At 38.0% G+C, this 20,881-nt stretch overlaps 2 protein-coding genes across 2 annotated transcripts in view; both read right to left on the bottom strand.

The window, feature by feature from the left end:
• Positions 1–473: 473 nt before the first annotated feature.
• Positions 474–1,012, bottom strand: mdfic2 (MyoD family inhibitor domain containing 2). Its single transcript, XM_057829802.1, has 3 exons — positions 991–1,012; positions 812–937; positions 474–736 (listed from the first exon to the last, which is right to left on the bottom strand). The coding sequence occupies exons 1-3, from the start codon at positions 1,010–1,012 to the stop codon at positions 474–476; spliced, it is 411 nt and encodes a 136-aa protein (XP_057685785.1).
• Positions 1,013–18,115: 17,103 nt separating this feature from the next.
• Positions 18,116–20,881, bottom strand: part of LOC130907570 (forkhead box protein P1-B-like) — a 69,535-nt gene continuing 66,769 nt past the window's right edge. Inside the window, exon 16 of the mRNA XM_057822826.1 lies at positions 18,116–18,479. Coding sequence (XP_057678809.1) covers positions 18,323–18,479 — 157 coding nt within the window. The 3' untranslated portion in view covers positions 18,116–18,322. The remainder of the gene's footprint in view (positions 18,480–20,881) is intronic.

Here is a 20,881-nt window from a genome sequence, read left to right on the forward strand (position 1 = left end):
CACATGCGCGGAATGACCCATTCATGCATTGCCTCAAACAGATTACAATGATGCCGTTTTTTGTACATTGAGAGCTAAAAGGCAAAGAAAGGCGAGTGGACACAGGCGTTCATTGGACCGCGCTGTTTATTGGCAACACAATCATAAGTATATTTAGTGAAAGCACAACAAAAATAATATTCCTATCACTCAAAAAAATAATGTTCTCAAAAAGAAAAGCGCTTTAATCTGTATTAATGAGGCCCTATTCTCACACAGTTACACAACAATGTAAAGAACTGGCATTCCCAATCAAAATAGCTACGCAAAATACGCATAAAACTTACTCAGACTTTGGTCAAACTCTATTCGAACATTTCGTTTAGCTCAACAAATACACTGGATGGCAATATTTAGTCACAATATAAAACTATCAGAGGTTGAATGGCAATGAATTACTTTCAGTATGTACCTTCTGGCTAATTCAGCTCTCCTCAGCGATAGCAAACTTCAGATACCTCCATGGCCAACTCAAGAAGTTCTGCTGTATCCTGACAGGGGCCGCAGCAGTCCCAGTCCAATTCCAAATTGCAGGTCCAGCACTCCCATCCGTAGTGGTCATTTTCATTGGATGCAGCTATGTGACTCATTGAAGGAAATAAGTGCCCGACAGCCCGATTAAAAGTGTCCACCAGCAGGTGCGTGAGCTCATGGAAGCGACAATGCAGACAAGCCAGCAGAAGTTCTGCGCAGTCCTCTGTGGGTGGGTGAATAAGAAACACCTCAGAGGTTTATTTCAACATTTTAACATGTGCGGCGACATGTACAGTACCCCCTGAAATGGGCTGGTATGAGTCATCAGAAAACACACTGCTGCTGCTTCTCAAACTGTCTGAATGTGCTTCCGAGATACTGGATCCATCCCACGCTCTGTCAGCTTCCTGTCCCAAAGAGCTACCTAACCGTCACCAAAATCAAGTATTAGTGTATATAGTATATACAGTCCCTGACAAAAGACTTGTCGCTTGTCCATTTTGTAGAAACAACTGCTAATAACCTGACTTTTAATTATTCAATTGGTTTCAGAAATGGCTCATATGAAAGCTAAGACCCTCCCAAATGATGTTGAATGTACAAAAATATATTGTTTGACAAAAAAAAAACATTTATCATTGAATGAAGACATAAAGGTCAAATTTTGGCAAGATAAAAGTTTTGTTGCCTACAGAAAGTAGTGTGAAAATTGAACAAAACATGTACTTCAAATACAAAAATATGTTACATAATATAAGTAGTTGTGTTGTGAGATCCAAATTTAATATTTTGTATGACTTCCATGGGCTTGAAGGACTGCATCTGTGCGGTTCGGCAAGGATTCATACAATTTATTGATGAAGTCATCAGGAACATCAAAGAAAGCAGTCTTGCATGCCTCCCAGAGTTCATCAACATTCTTGGGTTTCGACTTCCATGCTCATGCTCAATGGTGTTCATGTCTGATGACTGGGCTGGCCAGTCCTGGAGGATCTTGATCTTCCTGCTGCAGAATTTATCCCTTTTTATGGTTAGGAATGTAAGAGGCAGCTAAGATTTGTTGATACTTCAGACTATTTATGTTGCCTTCCACCCTGCAGATCTATCGCGCACACCCCTATACTGGATGTAAACCCAGACCATGATTTTGCCACCACCAAACTTCACTGTTTTCTGAGTGAATCTCGGATCCTTGCGGACTCCAGTAGGTCTGCTGCAATATTTGCGGCAAATGTGGTGTAATTCAATGGAAGATTCATCTGAAAATTCCACCTTTTGCCACTTTTCCAGCATCCATCCTTTTGACAGGCTGTGGGCCTTGGCAAATGGCACACGGTTTTGTAATTGTCTGCACCCTGAGAGATCTGCAGGGGATCGCTTTAATGATATCTGGCGCCATCTAGCGTCGTGAATTGGTATAACGTCTAGACTGCGAATATAAGACGACCCCCACTTTTTCTGTCTTATTTCAATGCAAAAAAAACACCATCTTATATTCGGGCCAATACGGTATGTAGGTATAAAAACTCAAGCTGCAATATATATATAATATATATATATCCATAGGGCGAGTGGGGTCATGTCTGACATCGATAGTTTGCTTAATTGCCACATGCTTTCTGTTTTTTTCGTGCTTTTCAAAGTTTGGATGGCTGAAATTCTTTGACCCTACATAAAATGCGCTGCTCTTATCGGCGACATTGGGATTCTCACGGCACATTTTGTACCGCATTTCCATGTGAGCATCATTTGCTTCTAGCCATGGTACCTCCTGTAGCCACTTTTCAGCAAAAGTCCTTTTTTTCGGTAGCTCCGGTGACGTCTCTGTCGCCTGTCTGTCTTTTGACGGAGGTGGGGGAACACGGAAGTAATTGCTCAGTGTGGCCTGCCTCTTCGACATTTTGAGAAGTTATTTTCTCGTGTCTGCCGCAAGTGGTCACAGTGGTCAGCCATCGGTACGCAAAAGCGTATGGAAGCTGTTGAGGGCCAGCGCGTTTGTCTACTGGTGACGCAGCACCAGGAGCAACGTGGAGTTCAGCATCTTGCTCAAGGACACTTATATATATATATATATATTGCAATTAGAGTTTTAATCATATATAATCATATATGATTATATATATATATATATATATATATATACATATATATATATATATATATATACATACATATATATATATATATATATACTGAAAAAGTGGGGTCGTCTTATATTCGCGGTCTAGACGTTATATCCATTCACGACGCTAGATGGCGCCAGATATCACACTCAAGTTTAACCAGTTTGCATTATTTTATTGCAATGTTTTTCCATATTCAGATTTGTTTCAAGACTACAGTTACATTTAGACTTCACTTTGATGGTTAATGCACTTATTGCAATTTTGTTGTTTTATCACAATAGATTGGTTTATTTACATTTAAAAACCAGAAGCCATTCATTTACGAATGTGATTGCACTTTAGTTTACATATTTAAATGTTCATATATTAAGATTTGAATGAGGCAGTATGCAGTAAAGTTATCATTAACGATTCAGCTAACTCCCCGTTTAGCCATGTATATTTACAAAACAAAACTCAGAGCTTACATAAACTCACACACCAATTTCCTTTATTATTGTACATCCACCCACATTTCTTAATGCATGCATATTGATTATCGAAGACTTGAGTAAACAAAGGCGGATCATCTTGAAGTGTTCGTTATTTATTATGTAACAGAATGAGTGTGCAAATGAGAAACATTAAAAAAAATTCAAAGGTCTCAAAAAATGCCCTATTGTTCAAAATCTAAATCTGAAATATTAAATATCTAAATCTGAAATATTAAATATATATATTATTACATATCATATTATATTATGTTATATTATATTATATATACAGTATATAATCTTATATTTGAATCTAAATCTTAAATATGAATCAGAAATATGAAATAGAATAAATATATTTCAATCTTCTATCATAAAATATCTACATATTTATCCCATATATCTTGCCAAATATTGCCATGCGATTAAAATGCCATTGCTCAAAATAAATCAAAAATCAAAACAGTACTGCATACTACTGCACTGATCCTAAATTACTAGATTTGATATCCCTAACCTTTAAATTGCCTTTTTTTTTTTTTTTTTTTTTTTTTTTTAAATATATGTAACATAATTGTAATTAATACAAGTTTCAAATTTTAACGCATGCACTGCAATTGACGATTGATGTCAAATCCATTTTAACTGGGATGACTGGCATTGAATGATCATGTTTCAATGGCAGCCCATAAGTTAATTTATGAAATGACACAGGAGCCGTAATGGCAGTTAATTTAATTAATTTCAGAGATGTAAGTGATAATAAGCCAAATTTACTATGTGGTCAATGTAAAAGCAGATCATTTCAAATACAACTCTGGTTTCTCTCGTTGTCAATGGCAGCCAACGAGTTAATTTAACCATGTGTATTTCAGAACATTTTTAGCATTACAGTAGTATTATTCATTCTAATTATTTGAGGGCGTGGAATTATTCACCAAAAGTGAGCATTATAGGTCATGCAAATACACACACTCACACTATACAGTATGATTTTAATTGTAACTTACAACCATTCATTCAAGGCCCAGTACTTTTAGTCAATTAGGAAATTTGGTAAACATACCGAGACACTCAATGTTAGTTTTTTTCAAATGCTCCATAAAATCCATCACAGGAGCGTCTGCAAGAGACTTTGTCATCTGCAGAGAAATAACATTTTATTATTGTGTGTTTGGAATGATATGTATCGGTAATATAAAAAATAGTACCTGTCTTTGGTGCTGATTTGTCCTGCCGATTGTAGACTGCATGGGACTTCTGTGTGGTAAAACGCACATATCTTATCCCCTCCTATTCTACTCGTCCTTATCCATCATCTATTGCCAATCATTACTCACCAATTGGGAGGAGCGTTAATGACGTCAGGAGACACCGGAGACACCATTACATTACTTAGCAAAGAATAATAATAAAATGATTTCAATGTTCTTAATGGATTCATGAACTTCATGGAGTTATAAAAAACAATGGAAATGTTTTATTTAGATTCATATATGAGAGCTGATCTTCACCCCGACCGCTTCACATTTGGCTGCGAACCGCTCCAGTGAGAGTTGGAGATCACGGCGTGATTAAGCCAACAGCACCACATCCAGTGTTGTTGATCTTACTGAAAAAAAGTAATTAATTATAGTTACAAATTACTTCTCCCAAAAAGTAATTGCGTTAGTAACTCAATTACCTGAATGTAAGAGTAATTAGTTACTTGGCAAAGTAATTGGTGATAATTACTTTTTTTTTTTTTCCCTCAAAAAAAAAAAAAAAAAAAAAACATTGGCCACACTATGTGAAGTTTTTTGTGAAGGTTTTTGGTACAATTGGCCCGAGCCCAATTCTTTACCCTAATTTACCCTTTACCCTGAATCAACTGTAAAAAGTTGTTAAAATTGCTCCCATTATTGCATTTGTTCCTTTCTCTCTAATTTCGACATATGAAAGTTTTAAAACTGTTTCATCATTTAAAGATAGATTCAAGTCAAGATTTTGCCGATTTAGAAGTATTTTGGATAAAAAGTTACTTAGGTTCGCTAGGAAGGTTCTCTACAACAGAGCCGTCCTAAAAAGTACTGCTTTAAGATGGCGGCTGTCTACTAACGCATTTAGTGCCATGCAGTGTTGTTAATTTTACTTTAAAAAAGTAATTAATTACAGTTACAAATTACTTCTCCCAAAAAGTAATTGCGTTAGTAACTCAGTTACCTGAATGTAAGAGTAATTAGTTACTTGGCAAAGTAACTAGTGATATATTTTTTTTTCTCAAAAAAAAAAAAAAAAAAAAAAAAACACACACACACGTCACACAATGTGAAGCTTAAAGTGTTTGGGGGACAATTGGCCCTAGCCCAATTCTTTACCCTCCACTTAACTAGACACAAGGGTATTGCGATAACTAGCTAGTAACCTTTGCTATGTGTGGAAGTCATTTAAAGTTGTGAATCAATCGTTAAAGTTGTTAAAATTTCTCCCGTTATTGCATTAGTTCCCTTCTGTCTACTTTAAACATGTGTAAGTTTTAAAACTGTTTCATCATTTAAAGATAGATTTAAGTTAAGATTTTGCCGATTTAGGAGCATTTTAGATTTTAAAAAATTACTTGGGTTCGCTAGGAAGGATCTCTACATCAGGGCCTTCCTGAGAGGTCTACTGCTTTAAGATGGCGGCTGTTTACAAACGCATGTAGTCCTTAAAACATGTTGGCAGTGCAGCAGTGTCTGTCATTTGCATCTAGTTCTATAATATGATATCTACCGTGTCATGTGGGCGTAGTTTGTCGGCTATGGCTGCAGTCAGGTATTATTGGAGCCACCTAGCATCGCGGTTGCAGCGGCGTCTCCCCCACTCCTGCTCTGCTCTCGTCCCCGTGAGTCCGTTTCTCTCAGACTTTTTTTAAATTCAACCAACTTAGTAACGCATAGTAACGCACGCCTTTCCCGCCTCAGTAACGGTAACGGCGTTGCCAAGATGAGAAAAGTAATTAATTAGATTACTCATTACTGAAAAAAATAACGCCGTTAGTAACGCCGTTATATTGTAACGCCGTTATTAACAACACTGACCACATCATCTACAAAAAGCAGAGACGCAGTGCTGAGGCCACCAAACCGGACCCCCTCAACGCTTCGGCTGCACCGAGAAATTCAGTCCATGAAAATTATGAACAGAATCGATGACAAAGGGCAGCCTTGGCGGAGTCCAACCCTTCTTTGGGAACAAATTCGACTTTCTGCCAGCAATGTGACCAGTCATATATATCTTTTCCTTATGTGTTAGGTTCCCTAATTACAGTGGTATGAAAAAGTATCTGAACCTTTTGTAATTTCTCACATTTCTGCATGAAATCACCATTAAATGTGATCTGATCTTGGTCAAAATCACACAGATGAAAAAACTGTCTGCTTTAACTAAAACCACCCAAACATTTACAGGTTTTCATATTTTAATGAGGATAGTATGCAAACAATGACAAAAGGGGGAAAAATAAGTAAGTGAACCATCACATTTAAAGAGCATACGACATGAGAAAAAAAGTCTTAAATAGCGTTATTATGTGAATTAAAATCATATTTTGAGACGATTCGACTATATACAACAATTTAGCAAACCGCAGATGACGAGAAATTAGTCTTTTAATCTGCCGGTTAGCCACGCCTACCATTATAGGGCTCTAGCATCCCCAACAGGTGGATGACGTCAGCGGGAGAATGGGCTCATCGGTTTTACTATTCAGCCCATTGAGGGGGAATTATTCAGAACGAGGAAAACGCGACAAAGAGAGCCGCAAAAAGTCATTGTTTCAGTCTCTCTACTCCAATATTTTTACAGGATATTCTTTTTATCCATGTATTTTTCCCCAATAACTAAATAAATGGCTTGAGAAGGACCAGTCAGCCCGTTGAGGGGGAATTATTCACAACGAGGAAATGCTACAAAGAGAGCTGCAAAATGTCACTGTTTCTGTCTCTCTACTTCAACACCACACCGTCTCAATGGGGTTCAAGTCTGGACTTTGACTTGGCCACCCCAGAACGTGTATTTTGTTCTTCTGAAACCATTCTCTAGTTGATTTACTTCTGTGTTTGGATCATTGTCTTGTTGCAGCATCCACTCTCTTTTTACCTTCAACTGTCTGACAGACAGCCTCAGGTTTTTCTGCAAAACATCCTGATAAACCTATGAATTCATTCTTCCATTAATGATTGCAAGTTGTCCAGGCCCTGAGGCAGAAAAACAGCCCAAAATCATGATGTTTCCTCCACTTCAAGCTTCACGGCGGGGATGAGGTGTTGATGTTGGTGAGCTGTTTCATTTTTTGCTTAACACATGACGTTGTGTGTTACACCGAACAACCCATTCAACTTCGGTTTCATCAGTCCACAAAATATTTTGCCAAAACGTCTGTGGAGTGTCCAAGTGCCTTTTTGCGGACAATAAACTAGAGACAATGTTTTTTTGTTTTTGTTTTGTTTTTTTGAGACAGCAGTGGCTTCCTCGTTGAGTCCTTCCATGACCACAATTCTTGGCCATAGTTTTACATATAGTCGATGTGTGCACAGAGATATTAGACTGGGCCAGTGATTTTCTAAGTCTTTAGCAGACACTCTAGGGTTTTTTTTTTTTACCTCTCTGGGTATTCTGCACTGAACTCTTGGCGTCATCTTTGATGGATGGCCACTCTTTAGGAGAGAAGCAACAGTGCCAAACTCTCTCCGTTTGTAGACAACTTCTCTGATTGTCAATTAATGAACATCCAGACTTTCAGAGATGGTTTTGTATCCTTTTCCCAACTATATACAAATCAACCTTCCTTGCTCGCAAGTCTTCAGACAGCTCTTTTGACCGAGCCATGATGCACATCAATGCTTCTCATAAAGACAATTCTTACCAGGTGTGTTTTTTATCATGGGCAGGGCAGCTTTAAACCACTTATCAGCAGTGTTGTTAATCTTACTTTAAAAAAGTAATTAATTAGAGTTACAATTTACTTCTCCCAAAAAGTTATTGTGTTAGTAACTCAGTTATCTGAATGTAAGAGTAATTAGTTACTTGGCAAAGTAACTGGTGATGATTTCATGGTTTTTTTTCCTAAAAAAAAAAAAAAAAAAAAAAAAAGAAACAGGTCACACAATGTGAAGTTTAAAGGGTTTTTGGGACAATTGGCCCTAGCCCAATTGTTTACCCTAAACTTAAATAGACACAGGGGTATTGCAGATATTACGATAACTAGAGAGTAACCTTTGCTATGTGTGGAAGTCATTTAATGTTGTGAATCAACCATTAAAGTTGTTAAAATTGCTCCCGTTATTGCATTAGTTCCCTTGTGTCTACTTTCGACATGTGTAAGTTTTAAAACAGTTTCATCATTTAAAGATAGATTTAAGTTAAGTTTGGCCCATTTAGGAACATTTTAGATAAAAAGTTACTTAGGTTGGCTAGGAAGGTTCTCTACAACAGAGCCTTCTTGAGAAGTCTACTGCTTTAAGATGGCGGCTGTTTACTAACGCATCTAGTTCTTTATAGATGTTGCTAATGCCGCCGTGTCTATCATTTGCATCTAGTTCTGTATATATGTGATATGTACCGTAGCATCATGTGGGCATAGTTTGTAGGCTATCGGCTACAGTCAGGTATTATTGGAGCCACCTAGCATAGTAGCATCGCGTTTGCTACGGCATCACACTCCCTTGCCTCCTCCCCATTCCTGCTATGCTCTGTCGTCTCCGTGAGTCCGTCTTTCTCAGACTTTTCTCGCGTCAGTCAACCAACATAGTAACGCATAGTAACGTACGCCCTTCCCGCCTCAGTAACGGTAACGGCGTTGCCAAGATGAGAAAAGTAATTGATTAGATTACTCACTACTGAAGAAAATAACGCTGTCAGTAACGCCGTTATATTCTAACGCCATTATTAACAACACTGCTTATCAGTGAGTGGGCAACAGAGGTTGTGCTAGACTTTTTCGTTGTCTGTCATTTTGACTGAAAGGGTCATAAAAATCCGCTCATAATCTATTTTTACCCGTCACTTAAATTTTTAAAATGATGATAATGACATTGTGGTGACCCTTTGTTTGGCATAATTCACTTTCCGTACTTGTGTGTCCATTTGGTCACGTGACAGAGACAGTTAAGAGCCGCGCGCGTTCTGGCTTGAATAGAGAGTTCACAGAGAGCAGCAGAGCTACAGCGGCTGGACACAGCAGTTCGAGCTAACAAGACTCTTAACATTGCATACCGCTTCAACATATTCAATAGTATTTAGTTTTCATTCATTTTAAATAATATTCTGTCCGAACAAGCTTAACAGAGAATCCACACCGTGCCATCACACATCAAGCAGATGAATATGTAACTTTTTCTCCGCAGTGACAAAAACAGCTGACTGTGGCCCCAGTAGGTAGGTAGCCTACCATATGTAGCATATGGAACAATGAAATTAACAGTTCACCTGCTGTGGCCTGAACGTAGTTTCACACCTTCCTCCTGGTGCGCATGGACTTGAATTGCGTGCCCGCTTGTGCAGTCCCTCTTTTTTCACCTCTTTTATCAACACCATCGTCGTTTTGGGGCTTTTTGAAGAAACTTCGGACACTCAGTTGCCTTGACATTTTTCAGAGTAAGGCCAACGACGTCATGCATCAAGAGAGACAATAGCTGATTAATATGCTCACTCGCCACCCTGTGGTCTGAGGTGTGAATTGCAACCTGTCAAAATGACGGATGGACTTCAGTTTTTTCCGTCACCGTTTCAAAAAATCGGTCAACGACGGAAAATATTCGGTTAACGCGACCCCTGGTGGGCACACAGCTGACTTAAATTGTTTGGTAAAAATTGGCTTCAATTGCTCTATAAATCTCCTCAGGCAGAGTGTTCACTTACTTATTTCCCCCCCCCTTCTGTCATTGTTTGCATGCTATCCTCATTAAAATATGAAAACCTATAATTGTTTGGGTGGCTTTAGTTGAAGCAGACACTGTATTTTCATCTATATGATTTTGACAAAGCTCACATTTGATGATGATTTTATGCAGAAATGTGAGAAATTCCAAAAGGTTCAGATACTTTTTCATACCACTGTATTCAGGTTTCCTATTGTAAAATTTACTTAGGATCATATATGTGGTTTGAGTGTCACATGCTTTCCATAGAAGTTCCATATAAAATATATATAAACTTGATAAATTTTATATTAGTGTTGCACCAATACCATTTTTTGGGGCCCGATACCGATACAGATACCTGGCTGTGCAGTATCGGCCGATACCGATACCATTCCGATACCACTCTGTTTGCAATATATATATATATATATATATATATATATATATATATATATACGTATAAGGGATGCAACGATACAGTTAAGTCATGGTTCGGTACGATTTTCGATACAATTCAATAAATTTAATGCTCTGAAACAGAAAATACAACCGTTGATATTATTATTTTATTTAATTTTTTTTGCTAACAAGCAAAAATAGCAGTGCCATCATATAAGCAAAAATAACAGTGCCATCATATAAACAAGCATTTTAGTCTATCATATTTATGTGCTTACTTCTTACTGATTTGAAGAAATTTGGTATATAAGTGCTGAGAACAATCTTTAATGTTAGTAAAGTGGGGCACACTGTTGATTGCTGCAGCTCTCTTAGCAGTGAAATTTACCATATAAGCAAAACATCCTATTTGTGGTCCGAGTCCATCTGTAACATGTACTGAATTAACAGTATTTGCAACATTATCTATAGTCACTGGTATGGATTGATTTGGCCTGCTTAACTTCCATTCAGTCATGGCGGTTTCTAATTCATCAATGTAGTATATGGACTACGCGTCGCTCTGGGCTCGCAGCGAATAGCATGGGATCTAATGTAGCACATCTAGGTTACTATTAGATGATATCTAGTGTGTGCGTGCGAGAGTTGGCATGGGATCTAAGAACATGTCGCTGACCCCGAAACGCAGTGTCAGCAAAAAAAAATAACTTTCAAGAATATATATAATAATAAGTTGACAATTATGGAGGTAGATTTGTGTCTTTAATATTCAATCAAAAAAAAGTTGCTTCAAATAAATTTTAAACAAGTTGCTTCAATCAAAATACTGTATATATTTTCAACCCAAAAAATGTCGCTTCAATTAAAAAAAAAGTGTTTTTATTCAAAAACAAATGTGAAATTAAAAAAAAAACTTTTAAAAAATGGATGTGAAAGCGATTTTTCTTTGATTTTTTTTTTTTTAAAGTCCTTTTTTTTTTTCATTTAAGTAATGTTGATTTGTGTTTGGGCCACATTTTGGCTAGGACATTGTCTTTATTATTCAATCTAAAAATAAGTTGCTTAACAAAATATATAGATTTTCAAAAAGAAAACCACTTCAGTCAAAAAAAGAAAAATTTGAAACAGAAAAAGTTTTGAATGCGAAAAAATATTTGAGATTGAAAATTTTGCATTTGAACACTTAATTTTTCATTGAAAAAGTTTTCTTTGATCTTTTTTGTGCTTGGGCCATATTATGATTAGGACATTTGTGTCTAAATATTTAATCCAAAAAAACTTGCTTCAATCAAAAAAAATATACTGTATATTTTCAATCAAAGAAAAAAAATCTTTAAAAAAAAAAAAAAATTTTTTTGTGAAAATTATATGCAAAGCGAATGACTGTCTATGGCAGGGGTCCCCAAACTACGGCCCGCGGGCCGGATACGGCCCGCAGCCACATTTGGTCCGGCCCCCTGAACAAAACAAAACAAAAAAAAATTGTAAAAAAAAAAAAAAAAAAAAAAAAAAAATTTTTTTTTTTTTTTTTTTTTCTCTCAATAGAGTTATTTATGTCCTGGCTTTTTTCTGTGAAGAACTGAGCAATGGTTATTTGGTTATTATCTATTTAATTAATACAGTATTATTATATTATATTATATTACATGATATTATATTATATTATATTATATTCAGGGGTGCACATAAGTGGTCCGCACATGCGTACTGGACGTAGACAAACGCGCTGGCCCTCAACGGCTTCCATACGCTTTTGCGTACCGATGGCTGACCACTCTATTTGCGGCGGACACGAGAAAATAACTTCTCAAAATGTCGATGAGGCAGGCCACACTGAGTAATTACTTCTGTGTTCCCCCACCCCCGTCAAAAGACAGACAGACGACAGAGACGTCACCGGAGCTACCGAAAAAAAGGACTTTTGCTGAAAAGTGGCTACAGGAGGTACCATGGCTAGAGGCGAATGATGCTCGCACGGAAATGCGGTACAAAATGTGCCGTGAGAATCCCAATGTCGCCGATTAGAGCAACGCATTTTATGTAGGGTCAAAGAATTTCAGCCATCCAAACTTTGAAAAGCACGAAAAAAACAGAGAGCATGTGGCAATTAAGCAAACTATCGATGTCAAACAGGACCCCACTCGCCCTATGGACATGTGGCGGAATAGGGCGGAATAAAGGTAATGAACAGCGACATGCACTGACAAACGTGTTTTTGCTCGCATTTTACAAAGCTAAACATGCACGTTCAATGAGGTCTTATGAGGAGGACATCCCACTTTTAAAAAGGCTTGGAGTTAATGTGGGAGCCGCATAATGCCCTTTATTTTGAATTGGTGCTTTTATGTTTATTTCTTTACATTTCACTTCAAAGTAATGGCAATTTTGTTGTGCCAGTTGATGTTAATCAAGCATTAACTGTTAATATAATTAATCAAAGTTAATTGGCTCTAAGTAAAGCTTGTCATAAATTTATCGCATCAGGTGGGTCGGCTCTCAAGCTCAATGAGGACCAAGTCACATCTCCAGGTCCTCCTCTGAGAACCTGGGCAAAAAAATTATGTGCACCCCTGATGATATGATATGATATGATATTAAGGGCTGTCAAAGTTATCACGTTAACGGGCGGTAATTAATTTTTTTCATTAATCACGTTAAAATATTTGACGCAATTAACGCATATGCCCCGCTCAAACAGATTAAAATGACAGCAGTGTCATGTCCACTTGTTACTTGTGTTTTTTGTCTCCCTCTGCTGGCGCTTGGGTGCGACTGATTTTATGCACCATGAGCATTGTGTAATTCTTGACATCAACAATGGTGAGCTACTAGTTAATTTTTTTGATTGAAAATTTTACCAATTTTATTAAAACGAAAACATTAAGAGGGGTTTTAACATAAAATTTCTATAATTTGTACTAAAATCTATCTTTTAAGAACTACAAGTCTTTCTATCCAGGGATTGCTTTGACAGAATATTAATGTTAATGCCATCTTGTTGATTTATTGTTATAATAAACAAATACAGTACTTATGTACAGTATGTTGAATGTATATATCCGTCTTGTGTCCTATCTTTCCATTCCAACAATAATTTACAGAAAAATAAGGCATATTTTAGAGATGTTTGAATTGCGATTAATTACGATTAATTTTTAAGCTGTGATTAACTCGCTTAAAAATTTTAATAATTTGACAGCCCTAATTATATTATATTATATTATATTATATTATATTATATTATATTATATTATACTATATTATATTATATCATTTTTATTTTATTTACTTTGGTTCCGTGAAGAATCCAGAAAGGGTTATTTGATTGTGGCTTTCTGAAAAACAATACATTTTTACATTTAGGCACTCCTGCAATCGTCACACTTTTTCTGTTACAAACTGACCCCGGCCCCTCATCAGAGAAGAGAAGGGTTATGTGGCCCTCACAGGAAAAAGTTTGGGGACCCCTGGTCTATGGTGCTCGAAAAATAATTTTGACCAATTACAAAAATATATATTTTTTGTTCATTTCATTCACTTTTGTTGTGGTTTTATTGCTTTACAACTTTTATATATATAGGAAAGTCTATTACATGCAATGACAATTTTCGGCCACCAGGTGGGGCCTGGCCCCCCCTTAAAATCCGCTTATGACGACAAAATGCTCGAAATACGACGATTTATGACACCGTCGCAATTTGGTTTCCCGCAAGATGGATGCACGGCAGATTTTCTTGTGAGAGAAATAAACATGGGTCCCGAGAAGGTAAGTGCAGGTGGTGAAAAAAGGAAAAATGTGATGCTTAGCCTTGAAATTAAGATGGAAATGTTAGAAAAATTATCAGCGTGGTGTGTGCGTCAGTCAACTGGGTCGACAATACGGCCAGAATATGTCTACACGCTTGACGGTCCTCCTGCGACCTCCGTTCGCCAGTCTTCATAAGTTAAGGTGACAATTGTTATTATTGTAACATCGGCAAAGAAGCTGCCAGCTTTTTCTGGTTTTTAATCATTTTTCCCAGAAAATGATTGCAATTACAAATGGTTTGGTAGCAATATCGTCATTGATTTTGCTCGCAATGAAAGACACAAAAGAGAATAGGGAAAAAAATTAAATCATCACTTTACACAAAACTGGACCAGACAAAAGTATTGGCACCCTTTGAAAAATCATGTGATGCTTCTCTACTTACCTGTGGCACATAACGGATGGTGGCAATAACTAAATCTCACCTGCAGCTAGTTAAAATGGATTAAAGTTGACTCAACCTCTGTCCTGTGTCCTTGTGTGTACCACATTGAGTATGGAGAAAAGAAAGAAGACCAAATAACTGTCTGAGGACTTGAGAAGCCAAATTGTGAGGAAGCATGGGCAATCTCAAGGCTACAAGTCCATCTCCAAAGACCTGAATGTCCCTGTCTACCGTGCGCAGTGTCATCAATGAGTGTAAAGCCCATGGCACTGTGGCTCCCTAGATGTGGACAGAAAATAAAAATGGATGAGACATTTTGACGAAAGATTGTGCGGATGGTGGATAAAGAACCTAGACTAACATCCAACAAGTTCAAGCTGTCCTGTTGTCTGAGGGTACAACAGTGTCAACCCGTACTATCTGTCGGCGTCTGAATGAAAAGAAATTCTACGTTAGGCTACCCAGGAAGACTCCACTTCTGACCCAGACATAAAAAATCCAGGCTGGAGTTTGCCAAAACTTACCTGAGGAAGCCAAAAATGTTTTGAAAGAATATTCTCTCGTCAGATGAAACAAAAGTAGAGCTTTTTGGGAAAAGGAATGAACATAAGAGTTTACAGGTAAAAAAAGGGGCCTTCACAGAGAAGAATACAGTCCCCACAGTCAAACATGGTGGAGGTCCCTGATGTTTTGGGGTTGCTTTGCTGCCTCTGGCACTGGACTGCTTGAACGTGTGCATGGTATTATGAAGTCTGAAGACTACCAACAAATTCTGCAGCATAATGTAGGGCCCAGTGTGAGAAAGCTGGGTCTCCCTCAGAGGTCATAGGTCTTCCAGCAGGACAATGACCCAAAACACACTTCAAAAAGCACTAGAAAATGGTTTGAGAGAAAGCACTGGAGACTTCTAAAGTGGCCAGCAATGAGTCCAGACCTGAATCCCATAAAACACCTGTGGAGAGATCTGAAAATGGCAGTTTGGAGAAGGCACCCTTCAAATCTCAGAGACCTGGAGCAGTTGCTCAAAGATGAATGGTCTAAAATTCCAACAGAGCATTGTAAGAAACTCATTGATGGATACCGGAAGCGGTTGTTCGCAGTTATTTTGTCTAAAGGTTGTGCTACCAAGCATTACGCTGAGGGTGCCAATACTTTTGTCCGGCCCATTTTGGGAGTTTTGTGTAAAATGATGATTTTTTTTTTTTCATTGCAAGCAAAATAAATGGAGATATTACTACCAAAGCCTTTCTAATTGCAATCATTTTCTGGGAGAAATTGAACATTATCCGACAGAATTGCAGGGGTGCCAATACTTTTGGCCAGCAGTGAATATCAGTTTGGAAGGCTTTCCATTGATGTTCACAATTCCAATGACTTCCATAGATGTCTATATCGTTGACACCTATTCCAAAGACGGCTATATACTGTACATAGATTCCATTGAGGCCAATTTACACTAATGCCATTGACAGCTACAGTGGGGAGAAAAAGTATTTGATACACTGCCGATTTTGCTGGTTTTCCCACTTGCAAGCCATGTAGAGGTCTCTAATTTGTATCATATGTTCTCTTCAACTGTGGGGGACGGAATCTAATACAAAAATCCAGAAAATCACATTGTATAACTTCTAAATAATAAATTTGTATTTAACTGCATGAAATAAGTATTTGAAGCATTACCAACTAGTAAATATTTTGGCTCTTAGTTCTTTTTTAAGAACCCCTCCTGTTCTCCACTCATTACCGGAAGTAACTGCACCAGTTTGAACTTGTTACCTGTATAAAAGACACCTGTTCACACGCTCAAACAAACTCCAACCTCTCCACAATGGCCAAGACCAAAGAGCTGTGGAAAGACATCAGGGATAAAATAATAGACCCGCACAAGGCTGGGATGGGCTACAGGAAAATAAGCAAGCAGCTTGGTGAGAAGGTAACAACTGTTGGAGCAATTATTAGAAAATGGAAGAAGCTGATGGTCAGTCTGCCTCGTTCTGGGGCTCCATGCAAGATCTCACCTCGTGGGGCATCATTGATCATGAGGAAGGTGAGGAATCAGCCCAGAACTACACGGAAGGACCTGGTCAATGACCTGAAGAGAGCTGGAACCACAGTCTCGAAGAAAACCATCGGAAACACATTATGCCGTCATGGATTAAAATCCTACAGCGCATGCAAGGTCCCGCTGCTGAAGCCAGTGCTTGTCCAGACACGTCTGAAGTTTGCCATCTGGATGATCCAGAGGAGCAATGGGAGAAGGTCATGTGGTCGGATGACACCAAAATTGAACTTTTTGGTCTAAACTCGGCTTGTCATGTTTGGAGGAAAAAGAAGGATGAGTACAACCCCAAGAACACCATCCCAACCGTGAAACATGGAGGAGGAAACATCATTTTTTGGGGCTGCTTCTCTGCCAAGGTTACAGGACGACTGCACCGTATTGAGGGGAGGATGGATGGGGCTATGTATCGCCAGATCTTGGCTGACAACCTCCTTCCTTCAGTGAGAGCCCTGAAGATGGGTCGTGGCTGGGTCTTCCAGCATGACAACGACCCAAAGCACACAGCCAAGGCAACTAAAGAGTGGCTCCGTAAGAAGCATCTAAAGGTCCTGGAGTGGCCTGGCCAGTCACCAGATCTGAACCCGATAGAAAATCTATGGAGGGAGCTGAAAGTCCATCTTGCCCGGCAGCAACGCCGAAACCTGAAGGCTCTGGAGATCTGCATGGTGGGGTGGGCCAAAATCCCTGCTGCAGTGTGTGCAAACCTTGTCAAGGACTACAGGAAACGTTTGGTATCTGTAATAGCAGACAAAGGTTTCTGTACCAAATATTAAGTTCGATTTTTGTGATGTATCAAATACTTATTTCATGCAATTAAATGCAAATTTATTATTTAAAAATCATACGTGATTTTCTGGTTTTTTGTATTAGACAGTTGAAGAGAATTTATGATACAAATTACAGACCTCTACATGCTTTGCAAGTGGGAAAACCAGCAAAATCAGCAGTGTATCAAATACTTGTTCTCCCCACTGTATGTACTTCAATTCCATTGACAGGAAGTGATGTAGAAACACCCCCAAATAATTTCAATAGCTCTTTTCCCAAATATTTTCTAATGCACACTATTACAACCCCCCAACCAAAAAAATCCACACAGCTTTGACAGTTATTATGATGAATTTATTCTTCATAGTTGACTTACAGTAAAAGGTATTTCTATATCATCTACTCTTACATGCTCAATTTGATAAAATTCAGCAATGTTTGTGGCGGGGGTGAAAAATACCAACACGTATAAAGACATTCTGTTATCGAATCACCTGATGATATCTATACATACAAATATATGCGATCGCGTAGGCAGTGAACATATCAGGAATCATCTCTCTACAAATGTATATATAATATGGCTAAAATAAAAAATCAACTAGTGTTTGTATTTTGTTTTTGCTTTTAAGTGTGAAGTGCTCCCTATCAGTGTTCCCTTTCCTTTGGCTTCTTCTGCTCCTCGTGCTCATGTTTAAAAAAAAAAAAAAAAAAAAAAATCAACCATGAAAAGACAAGTTTGTGTGATGTCACTTGACTGTACAGAATTAAAAACTTGATTCAAAGAAACCAAACAAAATACTGATAAATAATAAAAGAACTACAAGAGTGTGTTTGGTTATGTGGATGAAGCAGTAGCTTTTGGAACTCTTTTGGAATACGCGGTCACAGATGTCGGACATCGCGGTCAGAGCGAGGGCACGCGGTCCAAACGCAGTCGTTCGGGGCTGCCGTGTTCTTCGTCACGGTTCGTCTCGGGGCTGTGCCCGTGCTCGTCTGTGCTCTCGGGAGATTCGTAAGGGTAATTTTCACTGATTTCCTCGTCCTCCTGCTCCTCTTTGATGCTGCGGGAATACAAGGAAATTATTTGCATTTAGTCGTTTACGACTATTGACAGTGACAGACGTCAGATCCTTTTGAACTGGAATGGCTGGCATGAAATGATCAAGATGTAGTGCCATTTACAGCAGATAGATGTCCAATATGTTTTGACTGGAGGGGCTGGCAGCGATCGTTCGATCATCGTCAGCAATTTTTCAAATATGGGTCAATCCAGAATTGGACATTTTGGCATTAAAAAGTCTTCCATTTTCTAGTTTTCACGTCCTATTCCTTTTAAGGCATTTTCCAATAAAGTTTGTTCATTCGCCCCCCCCAGTCAAAATGGATTGGACTAGTGCCGTAACGATTAATCGATTAACTCCAGTATTCGATTAGAAGAAAAGATTCAAATTAAATTTTGCTGCTTCGAGTATTCGTTTAATTAAAATGGCGTTGTAATGGTTTATTTTCAAAGTGCTGCCAACAAAATATTGAGCTCTGTCGAAACACACCGTTTCAGTAATCTGTAGGAGGCACCACAGACACACATACCTTGTGTTGGCCATGTTATATTTAGAAACAAAGTTTATTTTGAAGCTAAACCAGTTAGGTGTTCAACACTGTGCACGAATGTCGCACTGAAAAAATGGCGCCACACGTCCCTGAAATACCAATTACAGCGATATTAGAAAGAAGCTTGTGTTTCTTCTTTGATATTACCGTTAAATACACAAGCATGACGCTAACTTAATGGGAGATATTTTTTCCACCGGAGATTTGGCTAGCTCTGCCAGTGTTCGACACAAGCTGCAACAAATGGCAGTAACTTTGTTATACCTTAAAATATGAAAAGGATTGAAACCATTACTCACCAAATTCAATATGCTGGCACATGCATTCATCTAAAAAAAAATATTGAGAGTGAGACCTCTCCTCGTCCAGTGAATGTAAATTTGTGCTTAGGGCAAGATCGTCTGTCGTAATTAGCGATCTTTGACGCTATCCTTTTTTCCCACTTCAAGCTTGTTCCTCACTCTGCGGCTGTGAGGCTTAAAACCTCGACGAAGTTGCTCTCCCAGCTAAGCCTAGGCTAACATTAATCTTTTTAAGTTTTGAGTTACTTTATATATTGAGTTTGAAAGGAAAATGTGTTTTGTTTTTGGCGAACTTTTTCATGGTGCTAATCTGTTGACGCTACTCACACATGGAAAAATACTATTGTACAATGTTTTAAATGTATTCATTTTTTATATTTCAGCTACCACGATTTGAGAGCTCAATAAATTGAAGAAAAGTACGCCTTGTGTTTGTTTTTGGTTTCGCTGAAATAGCGTCACTGACAAACACAGCAACAAGGGAAGGGGTGAGCGCTGCCGTGCCATTTTCTGCTGCATTTTTGACACATGAAAAATAATAGCGAATCCTGTACTACGGTGTGACAGATAATTTTAGTGGTTTTGAAACCGCGATGTTTTCATACCATGGTAAACCGTGACACTGGTAACCGTGCCTACTCCGGACCCCCCCCTCTTAAAAAGTTTCTCCTCAGATCTACACAATTCACGTAGGTCACCCTTTTTGACTTCAAAACGGCGGATTTCGCCGAAAGGTGAGAGATTTTCATGCCTGAAGAATGGTAAAAAATTCCAGCAGAGTATTGTAAGAATCTCATTGATGGATATCAGAAGCGGTTGTTTGCAGTCATTCTGTCTAAAGCAGTGGTTCCTTAACCGGTCCTCAAGGACCCCCTGGTTTTTGTTCCTACCGATCGAGCACAAACCGTTTAACCCAGGGGTGTCCAAACTTTTTGCAAAGGGGGCCAGATTTGCTGTGGTAAAAATGTAAGGGGCCGACCTTGGCTGACGTCCTTTACGTAGAACAATATATTTGAAGCAAATTTTAGCAAGCGATTCTGTGTGTCACATTGGCTTTATTATTATTTTTTAATTAATAATTACAACAATCTCACAACCTAGAACCATAGAAAACCTTTTTGAAGGCGAAAAATTATTCGAGATTGAAAAATTTGCATTTGAACTAGGGCTGTCAAACGATTAAAATTTTTAATCGAGTTAATTACAGCTTAAAAATTAATTAATCGTAATTAATCGCAATTAATCGCAATTCAAACCATCTTTAAAATATGCCATATTTTTCTGTAAATTATTGTTGGAATGGAAAGATAAGACAAGATGGATATATACATTCAACATACGGTACATAAGGACTGTATTTGTTTATTATAACAATAAATCAACAAGATGGCATTAACATTATTAACATTCTGTTAAAGTGATCCATGGATAGAAAGACTTGCAGTTCTTAAAAGATGAATATTAGTACAAGTTATAGAAATGTTATATTAAAACGCCTCTTAATGTTTTTGTTTTAATAAAATTTGTAAAATTTTCAATCAAAAAATAAA

This window comes from Corythoichthys intestinalis, chromosome 2 (genome assembly GCF_030265065.1).
Source record: "Corythoichthys intestinalis isolate RoL2023-P3 chromosome 2, ASM3026506v1, whole genome shotgun sequence".
In the NCBI taxonomy this organism is placed as follows: Eukaryota; Metazoa; Chordata; class Actinopteri; order Syngnathiformes; family Syngnathidae; genus Corythoichthys; species Corythoichthys intestinalis.